This window comes from Mobula hypostoma, chromosome 9, assembly GCF_963921235.1.
Source record: "Mobula hypostoma chromosome 9, sMobHyp1.1, whole genome shotgun sequence".
Classification (NCBI taxonomy): Eukaryota; Metazoa; Chordata; class Chondrichthyes; order Myliobatiformes; family Myliobatidae; genus Mobula; species Mobula hypostoma.
This window is the reverse complement of record NC_086105.1, coordinates 94,019,460-94,046,431: the sequence shown is the minus strand read 5'-3', so window position 1 is coordinate 94,046,431 and position 26,972 is coordinate 94,019,460. Positions and strand designations below refer to the sequence as shown.

At 39.8% G+C, this 26,972-nt stretch overlaps 1 protein-coding gene across 2 annotated transcripts in view; it reads left to right on the top strand.

Moving 5' to 3' along the window:
- lmf1 (lipase maturation factor 1) overlaps positions 1 to 26,972 on the top strand; it is a 784,937-nt gene that overhangs the window by 690,034 nt on the left and 67,931 nt on the right. For both annotated transcript variants that reach the window (XM_063057364.1, XM_063057365.1), the window contains 2 exons: positions 10,895 to 11,048; positions 21,330 to 21,513. In XM_063057364.1, coding sequence (XP_062913434.1) covers positions 10,895 to 11,048; positions 21,330 to 21,513 — 338 coding nt within the window. The remainder of the gene's footprint in view (positions 1 to 10,894; positions 11,049 to 21,329; positions 21,514 to 26,972) is intronic.

The following is a 26,972-nucleotide window of genomic DNA, read 5'->3' as shown; positions in this document are numbered from 1 at the left end:
GTGTTTGCTGGGAGCAGGCAGGTGGTATTTTACAAAATGTATACTTCCAAAACAAGGACTGATAGTTCGCAGTGCAAATCCACATGCTCCTCCTCCATTTTAAGTTGTCTTTAACCGGAGCATCCCCATGAGCTGGTGAGGACATTACAGTTTCTCAAAGAAACTTTTCACCTGATAATCTCATGCCATATTTAGAATTTAGAAAAAAGTGGTCAGCTGTGGTATTGCAGATAAATATGATGTAGCCTGCTTGTCAGACCCAACAAATATAATTAGGGCAGAGATACTGGTGTTTGTTCATTTATCCCAACTATTAGAGGGTTTTGTGGCAACTCCTTTGGTGATATCTTTTCATTGTTTAGCGATGTCTACTGTCCATATCTCAGATGTGTGCAGAAGGATAGAACCATTACAGTCAATACAGCTCAGTAGACTACTTGTGCTGGGTTTGACATTGTGATCTTCAAACTCTTTTCGTTAATTCGCTTGCTGTGTTTCCACAAAGCTACCTGCTCCAACTTTGCTGCCATCTCTCACCATCAAGAGCATGGAACATTGAATGATATAGCACAGTAGAGGCTCTTCAGTCCATGATGCTGTGTTAATCTTTGAACCAACTCATCCCACAGTAGTGTAGTGGCTAGCGCGACACTGTAACAACTCAGGGCGTTTTGGGGTTTGGAGTGCAGTTCCGGCTCCAATCAGTAAAGGAGTGTCTATACATCCTCCCCATGGAATGTGTGGGCTTTCCCCCGGTGCTCTGGTTTCCTCCCACAGACCAAAGGCATACCAGTTGATTAATTGTTCATTGTAAATTGTCCCATGAATAGGGTAGGGTTAATTGGAGTTGTGGGGTTGCTGAGGCAGCGTGGCTTGAAGAGCTGGAAGGGCCTACTCCTTGCTGAATCGCTAAGTAAGTAAATACCGTAAGATGAATCAAGCCCTTTCCTCCCACATAGTCCTCCATGTTTCTTTCATCCATGTGCCAATCTAAGAGACTTCAAGTGTCCCAAAAGTATCTACCTCTAACACTGCCCTTTGCAGTGTGTTCCATGCACCCACTGCTCTGTGTAAAAGAACCTACCTCTGACATTCCCCCCCCCCCCCCGATACTTTCCTCACATCACTATAAAATTATGCTCCCTCATATTTGCCATTTCCACCCTGGGAGAAAGTCTCTGGCTGTCCAATCAATCTATACCTCTTCTCATTTTATACATCTCTATCAAATCACCTTTCACCCTCCTTCATTTCAAAGAGGAAAGACCTAGCTTGTTCAATCTATCCTCAAGCGATATCACGAACAAGAGAAAATCTGCAGATGCTGGAAATCCAAGTGACACACATGCAATGCTGCAGGAGCTCAGCAGGCCAGGCAACGTCTCTGGAAAAGAGTCCTGAAGAAGAGCCTTGGACCAAAAGGTCAACTGTACTCTTTTCCATAGATCTTTAGGAAGAGGTACAGTCGATGTTTCAGGCCGAGACCCTTCGTCAGGACTAACGAAGGGTCCTGACGTTAGTCCTGACGAAGGGTCTCAGCCTGAAACGTCGACTGTACCTCTTCCTAGAGATGCTGCCTGGCCTGCTGCTTTCACCAGCAACTTTGATGTGTGTTGCTTGAATTTCCAGCATCTGCAGAATTCCTGTTGTTTTCTTTTCCATAGATGTTGCCGGCCCAGCTAAGCTCCTCCAGCATTGTGTGTGTGTTGCTCAGATGACATGCTGTCTAATCGAGGCAGCATCTTGGTAAATCTTCTCTGCAGCTTCTCTAAAGCTTCCTATAATGAGGCAGCCAGAACTGAACAAACAATCCAAGTGTGGTTTAATTAGAGTTTTATAGAACTGCAACGTTTTTTCACATTTCTTGACTCAGCCCTCCAGTTCATGAAAGTCAACATGCATTATGCCTTGTTAAACACCCTATCAACTTGCTTAGCAACTTTAAGGGATCAAAGGTTTCCTGACTTTTTGAATGAACCTACCACGTGGAATCTTCTCAAACATCTTACTAAAACCCTCATACACCACATCTACTGCTCTATCTTTATCTATTTGATCTGTCACTTTTTCGAAGAATTCAATCAGGCTCTTGTGGCAAGACCTGCTCCTCATAAAGCTGTGTTGATTAACCCTAATCAAACTATGCTTCTCCAAATGCTTGTAAATCCTCTCTCTAAGAATCCTTTCCAATACTTTGCCCATTATTGGTGTAAGACTCACTGGCCTATAATTCATAGGATTATCTCTATCAGCTTTCTTGAACAAAGGGTTGCCACCCTCCAATCTTCTGGTACTACTACTGTGGCAAATGAAAATGCAAAAATTATCGCCAAAGGTGAGGCAATCTCTTCCCTCACTTCCTGTCGGAGTATATCCTGTCCAATTCCAGGCTTATCTGTTGAGATGTTTTCAGAAGCTCCAGCCTGTCCTCTTTCTTAATGTCAACATAGAAACATACAAAATAGGTGCAGGAGTAGGCCATTCGGCCCTTCGAGCCTGCACCGCCATTCAGTATGATCATGGCTGATGATCAAACTCAGAACCCTGTACCAGCCTTCCCTCCACACCCCCTGATCCCTTTAGCCACAAGAGCCATATCTAACTCCCTCTTAAATATAGCCAATGAACTGGCCTCAACTGTTTCCTCTGGCAGAGAATTCCACAGATTCACCACTCTCTGTGTGAAGAAGTTTTTCCTAATCTCAGTCCTAAAAGGCTTCTCCGTTATCCTCAAACTGTGACCCCTCGTTCTGGACTTCCCCAACATCGGGAACAATCTTCCTGCATCTAGCCTGTCTAATCCCTTTAGGATTTTATACGTTTCAATAAGATCCCCCCTCAATCTTCTAAATTCCAACGAGTATAAGCCTAGTTCATCCAGTCTTTCATCATATGAAAGTCCTGCCATCCCAGGAATCAATCTGGTGAACCTTCTTTGTACTCACTCTATGGCAAGGATATCTTTCCTCAGATTAGGGGACCAAAACTGCACACAATACTCCAGGTGTGGTCTCACCAAGGCCTTGTACAACTGCAGTAGTACCTCCCTGCTCCTGTACTCGAATCCTCTTGCTATAAATGCCAGCATACCATTCGCCTTTTTCACCGCCTGCTGTACCTGCATGCCCACTTTCAATGACTGGTGTATAATGACACCCAGGTCTCATTGCACCTCCCTTTTTCCTAATCGGCCACCATTCAGATAATAATCTGTTTTCCTGTTTTTGCCACCAAAGTGGATAACTTCACATTTATCCACATTAAATTGCATCTGCCATGAATTTGCTCACTCACCTAACCTATCCAAGTCACCCTGCATCCTCTTAGCATCCTCCTCACAGCTAACACTGCCGCCCAGCTTTGTGTCATCCGCAAACTTGGAGATGCTGCATTTAATTCCCTCATCCAAGTCATTAATATATATTGTAAACAACTGGGGTCCCAGCACTGAGCCTTGCGGTACCCCACTAGTCACTGCCTGCCATTCTGAAAAGGTCCCATTTATTCCCACTCTTTGCTTCCTGTCTGCCAACCAATTCTCTATCCACATCAATACCCTACCCCCAATATTGTGTGCTTTAAGTTTGCACACTAATCTCCTGTGTGGGACCTTGTCAAAAGCCTTTTGAAAATCCAAATATACCACATCGACTGGTTCTCCCCTATCCACTCTACTAGTTACATCCTCAAAAAATTCTATGAGATTCGTCAGACATGATTTTCCTTTCACAAATCCATGCTGACTTTGTCCGATGATTTCACCGCTTTCCAAATGTGCTGTTATCACATCTTTGATAACTGACTCTAGCAGTTTCCCCACCACCGATGTTAGGCTAACCGGTCTATGATTCCCTGGTTTCTCTCTCCCTCCTTTTTTAAAAAGTGGGGTTACATTAGCCACCCTCCAATCCTCAGGAACTAGTCCAGAATCTAAAGAGTTTTGAAAAATTATCACTAATGCATCCACTATTTCTTGGGCTACTTCCTTAAGCACTCTGGGATGCAGACCATCTGGCCCTGGGGATTTATCCGCCTTTAATCCCTTCAATTTACCTAACACCACTTCCCTACTAACATGTATTTCGCTCAGTTCCTCCATCTCACTGGACCCTCTGTCCCCTACTATTTCCGGAAGATTATTTATGTCCTCCTTAGTGAAGACAGAACCAAAGTAATTATTCAATTGATCTGCCATGTCCTTACTCCCCATAATCAATTCACCTGTTTCTGTTTGTAGGGGACCTACATTTGTCTTAACCAGTCTTTTTCTTTTCACATATCTATAAAAGCTTTTACAGTCAGTTTTTATGTTCCCTGCCAGTTTTCTCTCATGATCTTTTTTTCCCCTTCCTAATTAAGCCCTTTGTCCTCCTCTGCTGAACTCTGAATTTCTCCCAGTCCTCAGGTGAGCCACTTTTTCTGGCTAATTTGTCTGCTTCTTCTTTGGAATTGATACTATCCCTAATTTCCCTTGTCAGCCATGGGTCCAGCATATCAGCATGTTCTGTATTCCCTTGAAAATTCAATAAGTTATTTCACTGCTGCAAAGTATCTCTACCACCTCCTACTCTGGGCACATTTCCTCTTTTATCCCTGATCACTCCTACCCTCACTCCAGTCATTCTCCTGTTCTTCATGTAAGTGTAGAGTGCCTTAGGGTTTTCTATTGTTCCATCAAAGCTTCTCATGTCCCCTTCTGGATCTCCTGAGTCCATTCTTAAGCTCCTTCCTGGCTACCTTGTAACTGTCTTAAGCCTGGTCTGATACATGCTTCCCCAACCCTTAAGTAAGCTTCCTTCTTCTTGTCAACATGTACCACATCTCTTGTTAACCATAGTCCCATCACCCTACCATCCTTTCTCTGCCTGAATGGGACAAGGCTTACCAGAACTCTCTGCAAGTGCTCCCTCAACAACCTGCACATTTCAATTGTGCATTTCCCTGAGTACATCTCTTCCCAATTTATGCTCCCATTCCTGCCTAATTCAATTCAATACTTTTCCATTCTTTCTGCTCCTATCCCTGTCCAAGCCTATGGTAAATCCACATCCAAGCTGACAAATAGTAACGTCCTCGGAGCAGACACTATTTTTGTTGATGATCTAAAATGTAGTAGTGAAGTGGCATTAGTTGGTGAAGGATTTTCTGTAAACACTCTCTTTGGTTTCTCTCTCTTTCTCTTGCACTATCTGTCTTCCCCTTCCCAAACAAACAAACACACACACACACACAATGTCACAAGTGTGTTGTTTTTCTTGGACACCAAGATTACACAGTATCACACACATTTTCCAGACAGGATTGGAGCAGTATCAAGTGCAGTTTCACAATTTGCCTCAGTATGTTCAGAATCATTATGGAGTAAAAATAGGGTATTCCTGCGACCATTCAGCAACTCTTCTTCCTGCATTAAAAAAAATCTGTTTGTAAGTTAAGGGTTATTGAACATTTTATAGCATTACCATGGTTGCTTCCATATAATTTCATGATTGCTTTCAAAATAATAATTCTTGAAACATGTCACTTTGTATATGTAATTAATGACAGTATGTTAACACCTGGGTCATTAAGCAGTTTGATTTATTTGTTACTCGGCAAACGGCCCGAGCCAGAACAACATCTGAACTCTTAGCTCTGCGATGTCACTTAGCTCATTATTTTGCTCTATTGCCCAATATATCATAAAGATGTGTTCATTAAATATTCATTTATGCCAATTAAGCTTTGGGAAAAGTTAATTTGCCAGATCCAGAATCTTTGAATTGAAATGAAATAAAAGTCAGGTTTGTTTCAGTTACATTGAGTGATTACTGTTGAAGTTTATAGTTACTAAAATACTAATTTGTAAAGAATGTATTTGTTTTAATTTGATTGAGCTCTTTGTAAAATGAGATGTGATAGCACTGATATTATTTATGCTTCCTGCCCAATCCCTTCCACTCCAAGTAAATGGTAGGAGTCGTCCAGTTCCTCTCGGTTTTGTAGTGTGTGCATGTAGAATCTAACTTGGAGCAGTGAAGCAGAGTGGGGCTAAGTGCTGTGTGAGAGACCAACATTAGCAACTTTTTTAAAGATAGCTCAGAATTTAGAACATTGAATGGAGTGATAAGTTGGATTTAAATCTCATTACATAAAGTATCTAAGGGAAGTACTATTTGGTGTATTCAAAGAAAAACCACATAAGCACAGAGATGTAGAGAAATAGAGGGATATGTTGATGAAGTTAAAAAGGGGAGGAGGAAGTTTGTAGTGAGCAAAAATGCTGATTGGGACTTGATAGACCAATAACTTCTGTGAATTCAGCAATAAATTTTATACTTTTATATAATCCAGGTATGTGTCATTAGGTTGAGGACATAAAATTGTACTAAGAAGCCGTTGATTAAGTTGTGATTTTTCATGAGTAGCAGGGGAAGAAAGACAAAGATGGGAGTAATGTATAGACCTCCAAAATGTGACCTCTCAATAGGTCTCAAGTGCATTAAGATAGACAGATACTTTATTGATCCCAAAAGAAATTACAGTATTATAGTAGCATTACAAGTGCACAGATATACAAACATTAGAAGAGAAGTAAAAAAAGAATAAAAAAGCCAAGTTACCTCAAACAGTATATCAGGAGGGTATCAACACTTTCCCAGCTGTAGGTTAACTCATTATAGAGCCTAATGGTCGAGGGTAAGAATGACCTCATAAAGAGCCCTTTGGAGCAGCGCAGTTGTCTTGTTTTATTACTAAAGGTGCTTCTCTGTTCCATCAAGGTAGCCTGCAGAGGGTAAGAAACATTGTCCAGAATTGCCAGGATTTCCTGTAGGGTCCTTTGTTCTACCACAGCCTCTAGTGTGTCCAGTTTGACTCCTATAACAGAGCCAGCCTTTCTAATCAGTTTATTGAGCCTGTTGGTATCATCCACATTGATGCCATTGCCCAGCACACCACCACATAGAAGATAGTACTGGCAACAACAGACAGATGTAAAATGTGAAGGAGAAGCCTGCATACTCCAAAGGACCTCAGTCTCCTCAGGAAGTAGGGAATATTAAGGGATTAATAATGGGGAAATATCAAGGGCACATTTCAAAGGAACTGTAATTATCATGGGAGCTGCCAATCTATATATTGATTGAACAAATCAAACTGGAAAAGGTATCATAGAAGAATTTGTGGGATACCCAAGAGATTGCTTTTTAGAGCAGTATATTGCAGAACCTACCCAGGAATGGGTTATTTTGGATTTGCTCTTAGGTATTGAGAAAGGATTAGTATAATATCCTGTGTTCAAAGATCCCCAAGGAGGTAATGATAACAATGCCGTTTGAGAATAAACACCAAAGGTCCATAATTAGTGTCTTCAGTTTAACTGAGAGTGATTTTATTGGTATGAGGGAAGAGTTGCCCTAGGTGGGCTGGATAAATTAAGTAAGAGATGGGTCAATAGAAGAAAAGTGATAAATATTCAAATACCTGGTGTATGAAGCTCAGTAACAGTTTATCCCAGACAAAATGAGGTATCCATGGGAAAGACACAGAAACCATGGTTAACAAAGGAGATAAAATTAAATTAGAAAACTAGAGTATATAAACAGGGTAAGGGTCACTGCTAGACCAGAAACGGAAAAGCTTTTAGAATCCAGAAGCGAGAGAGTAAACAGCTCATATGAAGGTGAAAATGTATTGTGAGAGAAAACATCAATGTAATTCTTAGTCCATAAGTTGTTCACTATTTACATTCATGACTTGGAGGAAGAAATGGTCCATAAGGTTCCAGAGTTTACCAATGATATGAAAATAGGTAGAAGGCCATATTGTGCAAGGATACTGTGATTCTGGAATAGGATACAGATAGATTGACTGAATAGGCAAAATCTGGCAAATAAAGTTTAATATGAGGAAGTGTGAGGTTGTGCACTTCAGGAAGAGAGAACAAAAGGCAGGTTATTTTCTAAATGGAGAAAAACTGCAAGTGGGTGAAGTGCAAAGAGATCAAGGTGTTCTTGTCCATAAATCACAAAACATTCACAGGCAGGTCCAATGAGTACTTGAGAAGCCAAATGGCATTCTGGTCTTCATTGAAAAGCAGTTGGTGTTCAAAAATAAAGAGGTTTTGTTGCAATTGTACAAGACTTCAGTGAAGTCAGAGCTGGAATAATGTGCATGGTTTTTTCCCTTACCTATAAAAAAGATATAGTAACTTAGGAGGTAGTCCAAAGGAGGTTTACCAGGCTGAGAGTGTTGCATTACTATAAGAAACTTAATAATTTTGGCCTGCCTATATTAGATTTTAGAACAATGATGGTGACCTATTCAAACGTATCAGGAGGCTTGACAGGCTAGATGTTTTCACTGGTGCAAGATTCCTGGCCGAGGGAACGTTACATCAATATCAACATAAGGGTCTGGTTATTGGAAATGGAGGTGCATAGAAATATATTTACTCTGGAATTCTCTGCCTGATGGTTGGTGGTATTTGAATCTTTAGAAGTATTTAAAGTGGAGGTGGATAAATACTTGATAGAGTAAAGTATGGAAAAATGTAAAGAAGTGGAGTTGAACCCATTATAGATCAGCCATGATCACACTAATTGGTAGGTGGACCTGAGTGCGTACTCTTGTTCCTATTTTCTTATGTTCTTTTTTTCTTAAGTATATTCTAAAGTCCATATCTATCACTTGCTCTTGCTTCTCTGAGTAGACAGCATTGAATATTAGTGATGGTGTAAGACTTTGGTGACTTGGAAGTGATTGTGCTCCCACAAATCAATTTCTAAGCAGACAAATTGGTTTATTATTGTCACATGTACTGAAGTACAGTGAGAAATCTTGTTCTGCATGCTTTGCATACAGATAATTTCATCATATAAATATATTAACACAGTACAAGGCAAAAGCAATAACAATGCAGAATATAGTACTGCAGTTATGGAGGAAGTTTCGTGCAGGCAGATAATAAGGCGAAAGGCTATGATGCGGTAAATTGTAAGGTCAAGAGTCCATTGTATCTTACCAGAGGTCCATTCAGTAGTTTTGTGACAGCAGGATAGAAGCTGTCTTTGAGCCAGGTGATATGTAGTTTCAGGCGCTTGTTTCTGCCCAGTGGAAGTGGGGAGAAGTGGGAATGCCTGGAGTGCGAGGGGTCTTTGATTATGTTGGCTGATTCATTGAGGCACTTGGAAGTGTAGACAGAGTTTACACTTCAGAAGTTTTCTGATGACTCTGCCATAGTTGGATGCATCAGCAAGGGAGATGAGGCTGAGTACAGGGCTACGGTAGGAAACTTTGTCACATGGTGTGAGCAGAATTATCTGCAGCTTAATGTGAAAAAGACTAAGGAGCTGGTGGTAGACCTGAGGAGAGCTAAGATACCGGTGACCCCTGTTTCCATCCAGGGGGTCAGTGTGGACATGGTGGAGGATTACAAATACCTGGGGATACGAATTGACAATAAACTGGACTGGTCAAAGAACACTGAGGCTGTCTACAAGAAGGGTCAGAGCCGTCTCTATTTCCTGAGAAGACTGAGGTTCTTTAACATCTGTCGGACGATGCTGAGGATGTTCTACGAGTCTGTGGTGGCCAGTGCTATCACGTTTGTGTTGTGTGCTGGGGCAGCAGGCTGAGGGTAGCAGACACCAACAGAATCAAAAAACTCATTCGTAAGGCCAATGATGTTGTGGGGATGGAACTGGACTCTCTGACGGTCGTGTCTGAAAAGAGGATGCTGTCCAAGTTGCATGCCATCTTGGACAATGTCTCCCATCCACTACATAATGTACTGGTTGGGCACAGGAGTACATTCAGCCAGGGACTCATTCCACCGAGATGCAACACAGAGCGTCATAGGAAGTCATTCCCGCCTGTGGCCATCAAACTTTACAACTCCTCCCTTGGAGGGTCAGACACCCTGAGCCAATAGGCTGGTCCTGGACTTACTGCCTGGCATAATTTACATATTACTATTTAACTATTTATGGTTTTATTACTATTTAATTATTTATGGTGCAACTGTAACGAAAACCAATTTCCCCCGGGATCAATAAAGTATGACTATGACTATGAGTTCATGGAAAGGAGGCTGGTTCTCATGATCTGCTAAACTATGTTCACAACTCTTTGCAGTTTCTTGTGGACTAAGGCAGACCAGTTGTCTTGCCATGCTGTGATGCATCTGAATAGAATGCTTTCTATGGTGCATCTATATAAATTTCTCTTGTCCTTCCCAGTACTCAGATTTTGCAGAAAAGGAGATGCTCTCAAAGTGGATGGATATTGAGCTTGGTTGCAGACAATTCATTCAAGGGAACTGTCAAGAACCAGTGTTGTTCTTGCTGCATTCAATCAGGAGTACAGTTAACATTCCACATACCCTCTAACTGAGTTTTACACACTTTAGATGATCTTTAGGGAATCAGGAAGTCAGCATCCAGGTGAAGACTGTCCACCATCTGGCTGATGTTGTGGTTATATGTGTGTTGTTCAGCAGTCAGTAAGTGGGAACTACAGACCCTATTGCTGTTTGGAAATCAAAAAAGCTGAGGATGCTGGAAATCTGAAATAAAATCAGGAAATGCTGGAAATACTTAGCAGGTCAGGCAGTAACTATAGAAAGAGAAAAAAAAGTTATTATTTCAGGTCAAAGCCCATTTATCAAACCTTGAAGAAGCGTCTTCAGCCTGAAACGTTAACACTGTTTCTCTTCCCACAGCTCCTACCTGACCTAGTTAGACAATGTTAGCCGCCACAGCTGTTATTTGATTTTCCTCGACTCAAGCCCCAGTTTGTTTTGATGAGCGAGGTAGCAGTGTGTCAAACTAACTGAGTCAGTCTGTAACACTCATTAGTATTTCATCTGTCTATATGATATTAAAGCAGTCATTCTCAATGCTTTCTTTCTCAGGTGCCTTCATTCGACATTGTCTGAACATCTCCTTTGGGGTCCTCATTGCTTACCTCAGTCTACCAGTGATTGTAAACCTGCTTAGTTCAACACAAATGATGAACACTTCCTTTAATCCATTGCGAATTGTCAACACCTATGGAGCCTTTGGAAGGTACAAAGCAGGGAACAGCTCTGTAACCCAATAATATTGTCACCTTTCACACAAACAGTATTTTTCATGATCTCTCATGAGTTGAGATTGGTCACAAATATGGTGAGATCTGATGTTTTACTTATTCTGCTTCAAGTGTGCCCAGTTGTACAAAATAATGTTAGTCTTTAATTAATTTTTATGCAGATTGCTGATAACCTTATCAATAGTTAACTTACTTATGTACTTAGCCCATCACCCCTACTGGGGCATAGGCCACCAAAAGTAGCTTGCTACTGTCTTTCACATTGTCCCCAGGTGTACCCCATCTTAGTGTATCCTTCCTCTTCCAGGGATGAGGTCTTTGGAGCTTCTGTAGCGCAAGGTTTTCTACAGGATGGAATTACTAAACCCATACCCAACCCTCCTTTCTCATTTGGGTTTGGGACTGTCCGAATGGAGTTATCCACAGTTAGGATTTCATTGAATATGTTCAGAAAACAAAGACATTATTTGAGAAAGTTTCCAAGACTTGGGGACCTGAGTTATAGTGAAAGGTTGGGCAGACTATTCTTAGAATATAGAAGACTGAAGGGTGAGAAGTGAATAAACTTGCATGAGGGGCATAGATAGGGTGAGCTCACACAGTCTTTTTCCCAGTGAAAGTGAACCAAAAACTAGAGGTAAGAAGGGAAAGATTTAAAAGGGATTTCAGGAGGACAGTAACATAGTGGTTTACCCAATGCTTTACACTATCAGAGACTGGGGTTCAATTCCCACCGCTACCTGTAAGGAATCTGTACATTCTGTGCGTGGTTGCGTAGGTTTCCTCCAACAGTCCAAAGATATATTAATGATTATAAATTGTTCTGTGATTAGGCTAGGATTAAATTGGAGGTTGCTGGGCGGCACAGCTCCAAGGGCCGGAAGGGCCAATTCCACACTGTGCCCCGATAAATAAAACATCATCTTCATGCAGAGTCTGGTGCGTGTATGGAATGAGCTGCCAGAAAAAGTAGTTTAGCTAGCTACAATAACAGCATTTAAAAGACATTTGGAAAAGTACATTGATAGGTACAGTTTAGAGGGTATACCAGCCAAATACGGGCAAAAGGGATTAGCTTATTCGGTCACCTTGATTGACGTGGACATGTCGGGCTGAAATCCCATTTCTGTGCTGTATGACTCTATGTCTCTATATACTCTCTATCAACTATTCATACAGCTGATTGTAGTGTGGAGCCAGACTAAGGGCTGATTTATACTTGTGCGTCAAATGTACGCCGTAGGTATCACGTACTGTACGCCGTAGGGTGACGTGCACCTTCCCAAAAATGTAACTCATGCGTCGCGGCGACACAGACTGCAGCAACTGTGATTGGTCTGCTTGGTAGCATCGCATTTCCTCATACGCATTTCCGGTTGCTTTTCTCCGCTATGTCTGTACACTGATGCGAAATAAATGGTTGGAGACGATGAACCAAATCATCAAATCTACCTGCCGACATCCGAAAATATTTGAAATGCATTTCCTCGTCCATGTCTCTCACGAAGAAACTCAACACAGTGGTATGGAAACACCACCGTCAACTAGCATTTTGGCAGTGAACTGCAGAGCGACGCAGACACAACTATGTATGCTCGCTACAGCGTAGGGCTACGCAAAACTATAAATCAGGCCTATGGTGTAGCCCGTATGCACAAGTATAAATCAGCCTTAACTGTGCTGTTCATAAGCTACACATCTCTTCAGATTGAATGGTTTTCGGATCTTAAAAGGGGCACATATTGTTGTTGCCAGAGATTTGGGAGTTGCTGAAGAATGACATAGCTGTAGAGATACATACAAGAGACTGCAGATGACGGAATCTGGAGCCTCAAGCAGTCTGCTCATTAAGCAGCAACTGTGGGGGGAATGGAATTATCAACATTTGTGTTGAAACCCTGCATCATGTTTGAGAGTGGAGAAGAAAGGTAGTATAAAATGGAGAGGAACAGTGCAGAAACAGAGGATAGAGTGATTGGTGGACAAAACAAGGGGGGGCAGGGTGAGAGATTGTCCTGACAGTCAATAGCAGGAAATGACCCCTGGAGGTCTGGATGTACTGCTGCAAGATGCTTTGACCTCACTTGAGTGGTTAGCTTCAGTTTATGCCATCTCCCACCAGCTGCATACTTTCTGTAAGCACTGCTCAATGTACCACAGTCTTGAAATTTTTCAGATGTATTTACCACCTAATATTTGTGTGATTCACCATATCCTGACACATTCAGCATTACTACATACCTTATTTCCCTATTTCAAGGAATAGGATGGTGAATCTGTGGAATTCATTGCCTCAGAAGGCTGTGGAGACCAAGTCATTATGTATATTTAAAGCAGAAGCTGATAGTTTCTTGATGAGAAAGGGTGTTAAAGGTTATGTGGAGAAGGCGAGAGAACGGCATTGAGCAGGATAATAAATCAGTTATGATTGAATGGCAGAGTAGTCTCAAGGGACCAAATGGCCTAATTCTGCTCCTGTGTTTTATGGTCTTATCTCATGGCATACACTTCCACTTTTTAAAAATGAGAAACAATGCAGTCAAAAACATTGTGTGACACTCCTTAACACAGACAAGAAATCACAGGCAATAGCAACGGTAAACAACCAAAGGGGACTGGCACATATCCATACCCTTATGACTGTAGGAGAGAGTGTGCTCAGGATGATATAGATTGGTCATTAATGAGAGGTTGCCTAGTGCTGTGCTACCTTCAAACCGGATGGCATTCTGATTCTTAATCACCTAACCATTCTGCACCATTTGATGGCTGTGTCTCAGCTTGATTTACAGCACAAAAGGAAGTCACCTAATACCTACAGACTTGTTTTTCTTCATGCAAACCTTGGGTGTTACCATACAAATTCAGTTTGCTATTATCATAGTTATGGATACTGTTATTCAAGAAGATAGGGAGGTGCATAGTGTCTCAGTTATCAATTAATCATGTCCCCTAGCAGATTCCTCAGATTATTGAGGTATTTCTCAACAATCTTCTCATAGGATGAAAACATTTGTCACTTGTATGTTTTGTAACTCCAGAAACTAATAAAAAGAAAAACACGAGAAACCGGTCTACTTACTTTAGTGAGGCACTCAAATATGATGTGGTGGTATAATGAAGTACTTTGTCCAAATACCCATAATGAATTATGAATAAATGCACAATACTCCTCCCTATTTAGCTACAAATTCAAAATCAATATAGAATGCACCTCAGTTATGGGTAAACTCTTCTCGGGCTTCCAGCTAGGTACAGGTATCGATTTTAACTGACATTTTGATGACAAACTCTGCCATCTTCATCAAGGATGATACCGGGACATGTCTAGTTGGGTGGTATTTATACCTCTGTTATCCATCCCTCCTGATTGGTTAGTCCTCATCCAACCAGTGATCAAAAGGCAGTCTCCCATCTCCAGCAGCAGAACGATCCCCCAGCGATCAAGAGACAGTCTCCCCTCTCCGATGGCAAAGCAAACCCACCAGCGAAAAAAAGGCTGTCTCCCCTCTCCATCAACGGTCCATGAATTTTCCGGTGAAATCCACATGAATCCTCTGCCAGGGCAATGCAGGCCATTCCCAGGGATGGAGAGGAACTGCTTTTGGCATCCCGAACAGTGCACGGCAAGCTACTCAATCTGCGGATCTAATCCCAGGCCAGCAGACGAATCTTAGAGCCAACACTTTCATTTTGATCATGCCTAGAATACTGGCATGTGGCTCCTCCAACACTTGCGCTCTGAGCTTGGATGGTACAACAACTCTCAATCGCCACAAAATGCAACCTTGTCAAGGGCAAGTTCATCCCGATGCTGGTAAAAATGGGGGAGCTGGAATTTCTGCTGTACATTCCAGCAACTTAAGGTAGCTATATAGACCTGAGACAGTGTGGGGTCTTCTCTGGTTTCCTCTTGGATCATCTCTGCTGTGATAGGGAGGCTTTTGATTTGTATTAGGCAGAATATGTCAAGAGGAGCATCCTCTTTTGCAAATCTTTCAGCTATTTTCTTTAACAAGGATAAGGAGGACAATCCATTAGCATTTTTATAACTGAATTCAAGAGGATGACCAATCTTGTAATTGTGTCCTCCAAGAAACGGCCGATCTCTGCATTTGTGCTGCTGCTGTTAGTGGAATGTATTTCCTTGGATTAAAAATGGACACCAGTGGTTGATGATCGGTAATGAGGGTAAACTCTCTCCCATACAAGTACTGGTTGAAATGTTTTACACCCAAACCAGACTCAAAAACTCTCTGACAATCAGTGCATAATGTTTCTCTACAGCGATAAGGGAATGTGATGCAAAAGCTATGGGGCATTCACTTCCATCAATCATAATGTGTGACATGACTGCACCTATGCCATAAGCTGAGGCATCACAGGCAAACTTCACTGGATGATATGGATTATACTGTGTGAGTACCATGTCTGACCCCACCACTCCCTTTGCATTTTGGAAAGCCGTCTTCCACTGCTTTGTCCTTTGCCATTTCTTCCCAATCTGTAGTAATACGTTCAAGGGGTGGAGCAAAGTACTCAGGTTTGATAGATAGGTACTATATTAATCCCAAAGGAAATTACAGTGTCACAGTAGCATTACAAGTGCACAGATATACAAATACTAGAAGTAAGAAAGAATAAAAAAAAAGTTACCTTAAAAATAAGATGTGGTTCTGCACGGAATGACAGTGATGGTGGCAGGGGTGCAAGAGGGGAGGGGAGGGGAGGGGAGGGTCAAAAAAAAGAAGAAAAATAAGATGTACAAGATTTACAAGTCAAAGATTAAAAGATTTACAAGATTTCCAAATTCACACTGATAAATTGGTAGTGCAGGAATTACCATAGTATTATACAGTGATGGTGCACATTCACACCGTCCAGATAAGAAGTGGTAGTAATATTGCATTGGGGGTCTGTGATTGCAGGGTGTGGTAAACAGAGATTAATAGCAGTTTTACAAGAGGGGATTATCACTTTCCCGGCTATAGGTTGACTCATTATAGAGCCTAATTGTCGAGGATAAGAATGACCTCATATAGCGCTCCTTTGGAGCAGCACAGTTGTCTTAGTCTATTATTAAAAGTGCTCCTCTGTTCAGCAAAGTGGCATACAGAGGGTGAGAAACATTGTCCAGAAACATTAGGATTTTCCGGACAGTTCTTTGTTCTACCGCAGCCTTCAGTGTGTCCAGTTTGACTCTGATACAGAGCCAGTCTTCCTGATCAGGTTATTGAGCCTTTTGGCATCATCAATGTTGACGCCATTACCCCAGCACACCACCGCATTGAAGATTGTACTGGCGACAACAAACTGGTAGAACATGTGAAGGAGAGGCCTGCATTCTCCAAAGGACCTCAGTCTCATCAGGAAGTACAGGCACCTCTGGCGCTCCTTGTACACAGCTTCTGTGTTGGTGCTCCACTCGAGTCTGTCATCCAGGTGCATACCCAGGTACCTGTAGGTCCTCAGCACATCCACTTCCTCACTATCAATAGTAACAGGGAGTAGTGCAGGCAGGAGCCTGTTATAGCAATTGACAAATCCTAAAAAGGACAACAATGATGACACATCCTTTGGCCTTGAGACATCTACCACTGCTTGAATTTTCTCAACACAGTCATGTAATCCTTGTGTGTCAATGGTGTGACCACAGCAAGTGATGCTTGGTTTGAAGAATTCACACTTGTTGCAAGGTGCTCTGATGCCTGGGCAGTCTTGCAAAACATGGCTTTCTTCCAGAGTGCAGGCACAGATGCTATTCCAAAAATAAGCCTGTTATAGCAACAAAGCCTTTTGTGATTGCTTATGGTGAGAAATTCTTTTGACTTTTCTTTCATCTCTACCTGTAGATAGGTCTCAGCCAAGTCCATTTTGCTGAAGTGTTTCCCCCAGAAAGGTTTGCAAATATATCTTTTATCCTGGGCAGAGGGTATTGATTTACTTTCTGTTCTTGGTTGACGATGACCTTAAAATCAGCACAGATTCTGACAGAACTATCCTTTTTAGATACTGGGACCACTGGCATTGCCCATGAGCACCACTCAACCTTGAAAAGAGTATTTTCACCCTCTATGCAATGTAACTCACTGGCTCCTTTATAATGGATGGTATAAGGAACCAAAGGGGATTTGTAAAATTTAGGTGTGGCATTTTCATTTAACATTTTGTTTTATCCTTGAAATGTTTGAGTTTTCCGATACCGTCCTTGAAAACTACTGCAGCCTCATCCAGTACCCTCCTTAATTCGCTTCCAGTTGACTCTGTTACAGGGGATGTGGATAGATCTCCAATCAAGTTGTAGTTGTCTTGGTCATTCATGACCCCACAATACTGACCCTCCTGTTTTTACCATGTACATGGCCATGGTGGCCTTTTGGTTATTGTATTTCACTGTTACGAATGTCATTCCCACAGGAGTTATCTTTTCTCCAGTATAAGTTTTTAGTTGGATATCTGCAGGCTTCATTGAAATGCTGTTCAAACTCATTTAGTGGAATAACTGAATCAGCTGAGCCAATGTTTAATTCTATTTTAATTAATTTACCATTCAATCTTGGTGTAAGCAATATTGCTTGTCTCCTGTTAGTTTCCACACTGTAAATTTCAAGGCTACTCAGTCCTGTGTCACTCTCATCATTACCAGATTTGTCATCAACAGCATGCAGATTAGTGCCCTTTTTGAAACTGTAACTTAACTGTTTATCTTTATCTCTTCCCTGTGCAGTCTATTTATTTTTGTTTTCCTGGCATACCCTTGAATATGTCCTATTTTGTTGCATTTTCTGTAGATTTTACTTTTAAACCTGCATTAGTCTGGTGTATTTGAGCCCCCATCACAATGGTGTTCAGCCAGACAGGTTTCAGTTTAAATGTTGCAATTTTGTTCACACTCACATTCGTCCCTAGTGCAACTCAGTTGCACTCACTTGCACTCAGCAAAACTGGCACTCATCTATCATTGGTGATTTCATTTGCTTCAAACTACTGCTCAATTCATTCATTGTACATTTGCCAGTTATCTGTTGTGCAATTGAACACGTCTATATCTTTCTGATGTAGCCACCTGATACTCATTGTTTATGAACCTTTGCATTTTGTCTGTTCCCTGCTTTTTATCTAACTTGACTGTCTCTATCCCCTAATGAATAAAAAATATGTGCTGCACTGCACTGGTAGGTAGTTGCCTTGGGTTTGTTTTAAAACTACTTCATCACAACAGTTATGTTTTGTAACTCTAGAAACTAATCAAATGTAAAACATGGGAGCTGGGAAATGGAAATACTTTGAGGTGCTCAAATATGAAGTAATGCTGTAATGACGTATGCCATTCACGTTGTACCTATAACCCATAATGAATTATATAAACAACACAGAATGCTTAAACAATATACAGTCAGCCCTCCTTATCCGCGAGTTCCGCATGCACAAATTCAACCAACCGCGAATTGAGAAAACCTGGAAGTGCTCTTCCAGCACTTGTTGTTCGAGCATGTACAGACTTTTTTTCCTTGTCATTATTCCCTAAACAATGCAGTATAACAACTATTTTACATAGCATTTACATTGTATTAGGTATTATAAGTAATCTAGAGACAATTTAAAGTATACGGGAGGATGTACGTAGGTTATCCTGGATCGAGATTGAAAAAAAACCTGAAGTTCTCTTACTAAGTAAGTCGGAACAGGTACATCCAGTATTATTTAGTGTCAGTTGGTCAAACATTTGTCTTAGTATATATTTCACCTTTCAATGCATATAAAACACTAAGAAATGTATGTTTCAGCTCCAGGCTCGGGAACAGAAGTTCCCGAGTTCGATCCAGTGACAGACAGCTGCCGAGTGTGCTCTCCATCCGTGCCGGGTTGATGTGGAGGATCAAAAGCCCAAAACCTCAAAACCCAATAATTAAACCACTGCGTTGCTTAGTAATGATTGTAGCTTTTATCGGGGCAGGGCCTTTCTCACTTTATCCTTTGAAATTGTTCCAATTGTTGGCCGACTGTAGCCTAACGCTTTTCCAATGACCGATGGTTTTTCACCTCTTTCCGATTGCTTTATTATTTCCACTTTATTTTAAATCACGATCGTGGTTATTTTCATGAACAGAAACACTGTGGATTCAGAGCTCTGCCGCCGGGTCCTAATGTCCACTGCATTGAGACAGGTTGAATAAGGGACTTAAGCATCCGCATTTTTTGGTATCTGCGAGCGATCCTGGAACCAATCCCTCACGGATAAGGAGGGCCGACTGTATTTGTAATATTACTGAAATATTTCTGAAATATTAAATATACATTACTCACTACCATTGGCATGCAAAATACTTTATCATGTAGATCACCATGAATTCTATTGCTAACAAGATTTAGATTATAGTGTAGTACAGCATGGATACTGGCCCTTTGCCCTAAATGCCCTCCCTTCCATGTACCTATCCAAGTGCTTCTTAAATAATACTACTGAAGCCTTGACCACTCCATCTGGCAGCTAGTTTCATATACTCACCACTCTGTGTGAAAAAAAATTGAAACAAAATTCATTGGCTATTTCAAAAGACAAGTGCTATTCAGAAGTAAATTTTAAGTACTATGGTGTATTAGATTGGACATTTTTTATCAAAGATTAAGCATAGGTATGGTTGGCCAAATAGAAGTTTCAAGACTTCTTAAATGTTAGATTATGTTATATAAATACAAACTAAGTTGTCAGGTTGTTAACTGGCGTAATTATATTCAGGCCATTTACCCCATAATTCATTGTTGCTGTCACATAGTCAACAAATGTTTGCTCAGTGACACCTGGGAGTACTTGATACTGTCAACCGATGCTGAGCAAGAGTCCAGAAACAATCTGGAGATTTAAGCAATTCATTACACAGCAGGAATCATTAATATAGAAGTTCAGAGCAGGGATAACCTTTGTTACTATTTTTTTGAATAATTGATAACGTGCATTTGAAATTTATGTTGAATGAAATGTCTGCCCTGTAGGAAGAAGTGACATTTGTGATGTATGTTGAATTTTGCATAGTTCAAGTGATGATAGAGAACTTAGTTCTTTTGAACATTTAGTGTCCTGGAATTAGAACAAACCTTATATGTTAATGAACTGCACTGCCTGACTGCAGGATTTTTATTCACTGGGAATAACTTAACCCTTCCAGCCCCAAGAATTCACTATTAAAAAAGATAAATCATACATATTTGTTATGGGAATTTAGCACAACATTTATTTACAAAATCTACACAAGAATGTCTGAGCGTGTTCTAGTACACCTGAATTTTTATCCAAAGAGAAAAGGAAATAAATGATTTTTATATTATCTGTTTTTTAAACTGAGCAAAAATGGGAAGATTCAGAGCTTTCTGCAGTTAGGTTTTCAGTATCCAATGTTGTACATTTATTCTTTTATCTTCCACAGTCACCATTAAGATTAACTGTGTCTCCTAGGGGAGCAGTGGTTGTGACATAATCATAAATTAGTTTTTAATGTGGCATTTTGACTCAGATTTCTTAACATTTGAAGATTTATGTTAAAGCTTACATTATTCAGTCTTGATGATGCTGTCCACTGCCATGACTATGAGTACAGTTGTCAATTCAAGATTATTTAAAACTAAGACCGCAAGAAACAGGAACAGGAGTAGACTATCTGGCCCCTCATTTCATTTATGACATAAATTTAGTGCTTCGTTTTGATGCCATTGTAGATTTATTATTTTCATTTTTTCCTGAGCAGTCTTTTATAATGGTTTATGGCCAGTTTATCACTGTTTTTTCCTCCTGTTTCTTCAGACTTGGTTATACACTGACATTCCTTTTTAATACTGCTTATTGTACTGTCAAAGCCAGCAAATGGAGCGGGGTGACAAGTGTGTCAGGAGGGTCTGTAAAACCCCATCCAAAGCACTGCTGTCTTTCTCACATCACTTTCTAAGCTTCTTTTTGTTTGTATTTGAATGTGCCCTCTATTTTGAAAAGATGATCGCCCTACAAGTCGTAGTCAAGACAAACGGCATTGAAGCATTTAAGGAAAACTGATGCATATACAAAAAAGAAACCGGATTGAATGTTATTTGATAAGATGAGTCTCACATGAAGCATTGAGATCATCTGAATAAAATGGTTTGTTTCTGGGCTGTAAATTAGATATAAAATATATTTTAAAGGTGATAACTTTACAACTTGGATGTTTCAAGCATAGAGAAAAAATGTCTTTTGTAAATTTTCTATTGTATTTTTATTTGCTCAGTATTACAAAGGAACGGACTGAGGTCATAATTCAGGGAACAATGAATGTGGATCCAAAAGATCCCAGTGCCTTGTGGGAGGAATATGAATTCAAGTGTAAACCTGGCGATCTAAAGCGGAGACCGTGTATTATTAGTCCATACCATTACCGTCTCGACTGGCTAATGTGGTTTGCTGCATTCCAGGCAAGTGTTTTATTTTTCATCAATACTAATTTCTTACATTGTTAGTCCATACTAGTTTTGTCTGGACTGGCTAATATGGTTTGCTTTATTCCAGGCAAGCACTTCATTTATCGTCAACTTTAGATTATCTGTAAAAGTTTAAGTCGTTTAATAGAATACAAGGACCATGCTCCATAGTTATGCTGAATGAACAGGTAAATAGAGAAAACAATGTGAAGTGACAGTATAAGTGCAAAATGTTGCATCTTGATGTGATGTCCATTATGTTTGTCTTCAAAATCTCAGAACTGCAGTCTTTACAGAAGCATATAAAGCAGTGTACTCATCTAGCCCTGCTGTTCCTTTATTGATGATGCTGGGTCTTAATCCTAACACATCTAGTATAGCACCTCACCAGAAGAACTGCACTGATACAAGAAGACTGCTCAGCACTGTCTTCTTGAGGGCAAAGCAGAATGGCCAACAAATGCTTTGCTTTGACAGAATGTCCACATCTGTATAACTGAGTAAGTTAACAAGATGGCAAGATTTATTGTAATTCCTACACTGGAGGAGATGCTAAAAATAAAGTACACTGCAAAAATAGCAAAATGAAATTACGTGCTTTAAAACAAATTTCATGTAGATTGAAGTAAATGAGAATGGAATAAAAAAGAGAAGCACTCAGCAGGACAGGCAGTATGTGTGGAAAGAGAAGCCATGCTAACATTTCAAGTCCAAGATCCTTTGTCATCAATATTTGTTTTTATTTCAGACTTCCAGCATCTGCAGTTTTTTTTTATTTGGGTGCAAATGGAGATAGAAAATTGTGTCTATCACTCAGCCAAGGGAAAATTGAAATGTTAGCTTCTTTATGAAAAGTTAATATATTAGTACAGTGGATTCCAGTTAATTGGGCCATTGGTTAATCACTTATTTGGGACAACTGATAAAGAACAATAACAAATTGAGAAAATAGCTGGAATTGCCTTCATTTATTTAGGACAATATAACACTTAATTGGGGCAGGAGACTGTTGTCGAACATTTTCTAAGTAGTGTCAGTTGTGTGAACATTATGTGGCTATTAGATACCATACTGTTCTTAGAGCGAACAGTTTCTAAATGCTTCAGTTCCGTGTATTTGTGTTCAAAAGCAATGATTTTTGTTACTGATAGTGGGCAAGAAATAAACAGTAAGGCAATTCAGAGCTGTTTTCCTCACTGTGGTTTCAAGCATTCAGACTTGGAAATGCCGGAACGCCCGGGAGTGAAAATTAAATGATTTCACTACTTCAACAGGTTAGGAACTACGAAGAACTCAAGGGTATTGACAGTGATCTTGAATGTTAACTTCGGTAACGAAGTACATAATTTGTTACTCAGTTAAATGGTAGTTTGTCTTTTTTATACCTTTTAAACTATTTTCATGAAACTTCAGCTAATTAGAGCAGCCACATAATTGGGCCAAAATGAACCGGTCCCAGTCTGTCCCAAATTAACCAGAATTCACTGTATGTTTAAACTTCATGTACAACTTTTCTTTTGTTTAGCAAAGGGATGCACTCTTGGAAGATTTAATTCAGCAAACGGTTGTAAATTAATGAAAATACATTCTGGGCATTTTAGTACAGTGTATTCCTGTGAGCAGAGTCTGCATGCTATTTGTTATATAGTAATTATATAAATAGATTCGTAAATCAAAAACCCAGAATCAATATCTTTGAGCAAAATTCCATAAATAAAACACTTGTAAATGTGTAATTACTGTTATTTAAGTTCTCAGCAAGTCATACTGATGAAAATTTATGAGGTTCTGAATTAATTATCATCATTATTACATGCTGTGTCATATGCTGTAGGCAATCATGGTCTCATGACCATGATTGTTCTTGCCAAATTTTTCTACAGAAGTGGTTTACAATTGCCTTCTTCTGGGCAGGATCTTTACAAGATGGGTAACTCAGTTATTATCAATGCTGTTCAGGGATTGTCTGCCTGGCATCAGTGGTCACATATCCAAGACTTGTAATGTGAACTAGGTGCTCATACGACCATCTAGTACTGCTCCCATGGATTCACATGACTTGGGGGGGGTGGTGGGGGGCTAAGCAGGTGCTACACCTTGCCCAAGGGTGACCTGCAGGCTAGCGGAGGGAAGGACCACCTTACATCTCCTTTGCTAGAGATGTATCTCCACCCCACCATCCTGAATTATTAAGAGGTGAGTAGTGTTATAAATTACAGGAAAATAATAACAGCAGAATCTTAGCATTAAAATAAAGTACTTCCATAATCAGAACAAGGAAGTTCATCATATATTAATCAGCACAGGCTGAAAGTTAATCAAGTGCAATCTGGGAGATTGAATTAAATGTCAGCTGGTAGATTGGTATTTAACCAGACCTCAGTAGACAGAATAGAAATTAACCAAACATCAGTTCGAAGGTTGGAATTTTACCAAATGTCAGTAAACAGATTGGAGTTCAACCAATTGTTATTTGGAAATCTAGATTTTAACTAAATACCACTCATGAGGTTAGAATTTAACTGATTGTAAGTCAGATGTTTGAAATTTAAGTGTCCCATGGTAGGTTGCTATTAGCAATATCAGTAGGTAAGCTGGAATTTAATGAAATAGTGGTTAGCAGATTAGAACTTCATCTGCTTCCGTCTGGAAGACTGGAACTTAACTAAATGTATTGCCGTGTTGGCTTTGAATGAAATGCCAGTTGGCAACTATCATTCACATTTGAGAATGTAACCAAACATCAGTTGACATAATTTAATCAGGTGTTAGTTAACAACATTTAAGCAAGTGTCAGTAAAGAATTTGGAATTTGACCACGCATCAACTGAAAGGCTGGATTTAACCAAATGGCAGTCAGTGGGATGAACTTAAATAAATTACACTCAGAGGATGGGATTTAGCCGGATGTCAGCTGGAATTCACTTAAGCATGATGCAACAGATTGTAGTTGAACCAATCATGCATTAACAGATTGATAATTAATTAAACATCAATTGGCAGGTGGAAATTTTACCAAAGGTTAGTTGGTTGATTGGACTTTAACCAAGGGTAAGTCAACAGGTTGTAAATTAACCAAAAGTACATGGAAATTTACGCCATTTCAATCTGCTGATTGTAATTCATACAAGCATCAGTCCATTGGATGCGATTTGATCAGACTTCACTCCACAGGTTGGATGTAAGGACAAGTTCATTGGTAGGTTAGGATTTAATCACTGTCAGTCAGTAGGCTGGAATTTAACCAAATTTTAGTCAGGAGTTTTGAATTTAGTCAAAAGTGTAACTTTTGACTAAATTCAAAACTCCTGACTAAAATTTGGTTGAAGTTCAATCAAATGTCAGTCAAGAAGTTTTAATTTAACCAAATATCAATGGGGGTGGGGAGTGGTGTTGCGCAGTTAACCCAACATCAGTCAGCAGTTTGAAATTCAACCAAATATCTGTGAACAGGTTGGGACTTAACCAAATATCAGTTGATTGGGTGAGATATTATCAAACATCAGTCAACAGCTTAGAATGTAACCAAACATCTGTCATCAAATTGAAAATAAACTAAGTGTTAATTTCTAAGTTTAAATTTAATCAGATTTAGCCAGTTGGTAAGGATTTAACCAAACGTCATTGGGTTAGTTGGAATTTCATTAAAGATTACTTGACAGATTTGCATTTAATTAAACCCCATTTGACAGGATGATATGCTGAAATTTAACCAAAAAATTAATTGGTAGATTAAAATCTAATCTCTGACAGATGAAAAATTTTAAATTATTCTGGGGTTCAAATTTAATCAAGCAACAATCAGCATTTCAAATGTAATGGAATGTCATGCTGCGAATTGAAATTAACCAGGCATCTGCTGGCAGGTTGAAACAGAAAGTTGGAACATAAAGTGGTGTTCATGATTAAATTAAATTAAATGGATGCTGAAGGAAGCCGGAATAACCTCATTGTAGAGGGAGTGAATAATTGGTCAGCAGAGGGAATGAGTAATCACATTGTAGAGATTTTGAGTAATAGCTGTGTGAGGTAAGTTATCACTGTGGAAGGAGTGAGTGATCTTTGTGGGGGAAATGAGCAATCTCTATGAGGGAGTGAGAGTCTCTGCCGGGGAGGAAGCAATCTCTGTGACGGCAGTGAGCAATCTCATCATGAATAATCTCATCAAGAAGGGAAAAATGAGCAAATCTTCTAATGTGGGTAGTCCTGGAACATTTCACTAGAGTGAGAACAGTACCTCTGTAATAACAAGAAAAATCCTTTGGATAACCTTTTTGACTTTCACTCGAGATTCTTTTGAATGCTTTAATATACTCTCTGCCAGTTTGGTAATGGTAACTTCATGTAATTTTGAACAACTGATGGGTGTATATGCTGGTGCATACCTGGCAAAGTGTAGGAATCTGGGTGGTACACAAGGGGAGGAAATAATTCTTTCACTTCCTCAAAATCAGAGAGTGTCTTTCTTTAAACTCTGCTTGGCACCTGACTGGTCATTTTTAGCAGCTGCATTGGAAACTGGTTTACAAATGTTTACTGTAACTAGCTGCTATTCGTAAAGAAGAGCATGCTGAGTGATTGCCTTAGAATATGCCTTGCAAGTCACTTGTTTTATTGTTTTAATAAAATAATCCAAGGTGAGTAATGATTAAAGCATCATTGATATTTCTTTGCAAGTTTAAGTTTACTTTTAGAATTGCAAATGATTTTAAACAATTTGTACTTATTCCCTACATATAACATTTTAATAACACTAATACTTTGGTTAGGCTTCAACCTCTCCCTTGCCCTAATGCTCTTCTTTGACTTAAAAATAAAATATAGTGTAAAACCAAGCAATACACAGGGGAACAAGCCCTTCAGGCCACAATGTCTGTGTTAAATGCCAAATTAATCTAAATTTCTCTGCCTCCATCTGATCCATACCACTCCATTCCCTGCGTAGACTGCCTATGTAGTCTTGTAACTACATATCAAAAAGTCTCCTAAGCACCACTATCATATTTGCTTCTGCCAGTACACCTGACAGTGTATTTTAGTCATTTTATATAAAAAAAAATTCCCTTAACTTTCCCCCCTCACCTTATATAAATGTCCTCTAGTATTTAACAGTTCTACACTGGAATAAAGATTCTTATTCCTTACCCTATTTATACCACTCATAATTTTATAAACTTCTATAAAATGTCTCCTGTCATTCTCTGATGCTGCAGAGAAAGCAAACCAAATTTGTCCAACTTCCTCTTGTACCTCATACCCTTAAAGTGCCTGGGAGTCCTGAGATAATTGAAGGAATATTCTTTCTTGAATTTCAGAAGTGATTTAATTAGTTAGTTAACCAATTACTGCATCCAAGTTGATTGTGACATTTCCCAATGTTACAATAATGTTAAGTGCTAAACGAATTTAGTATGTTAATGCTAAGTTTATGAAGGGTATTGAGGAAATGGTAA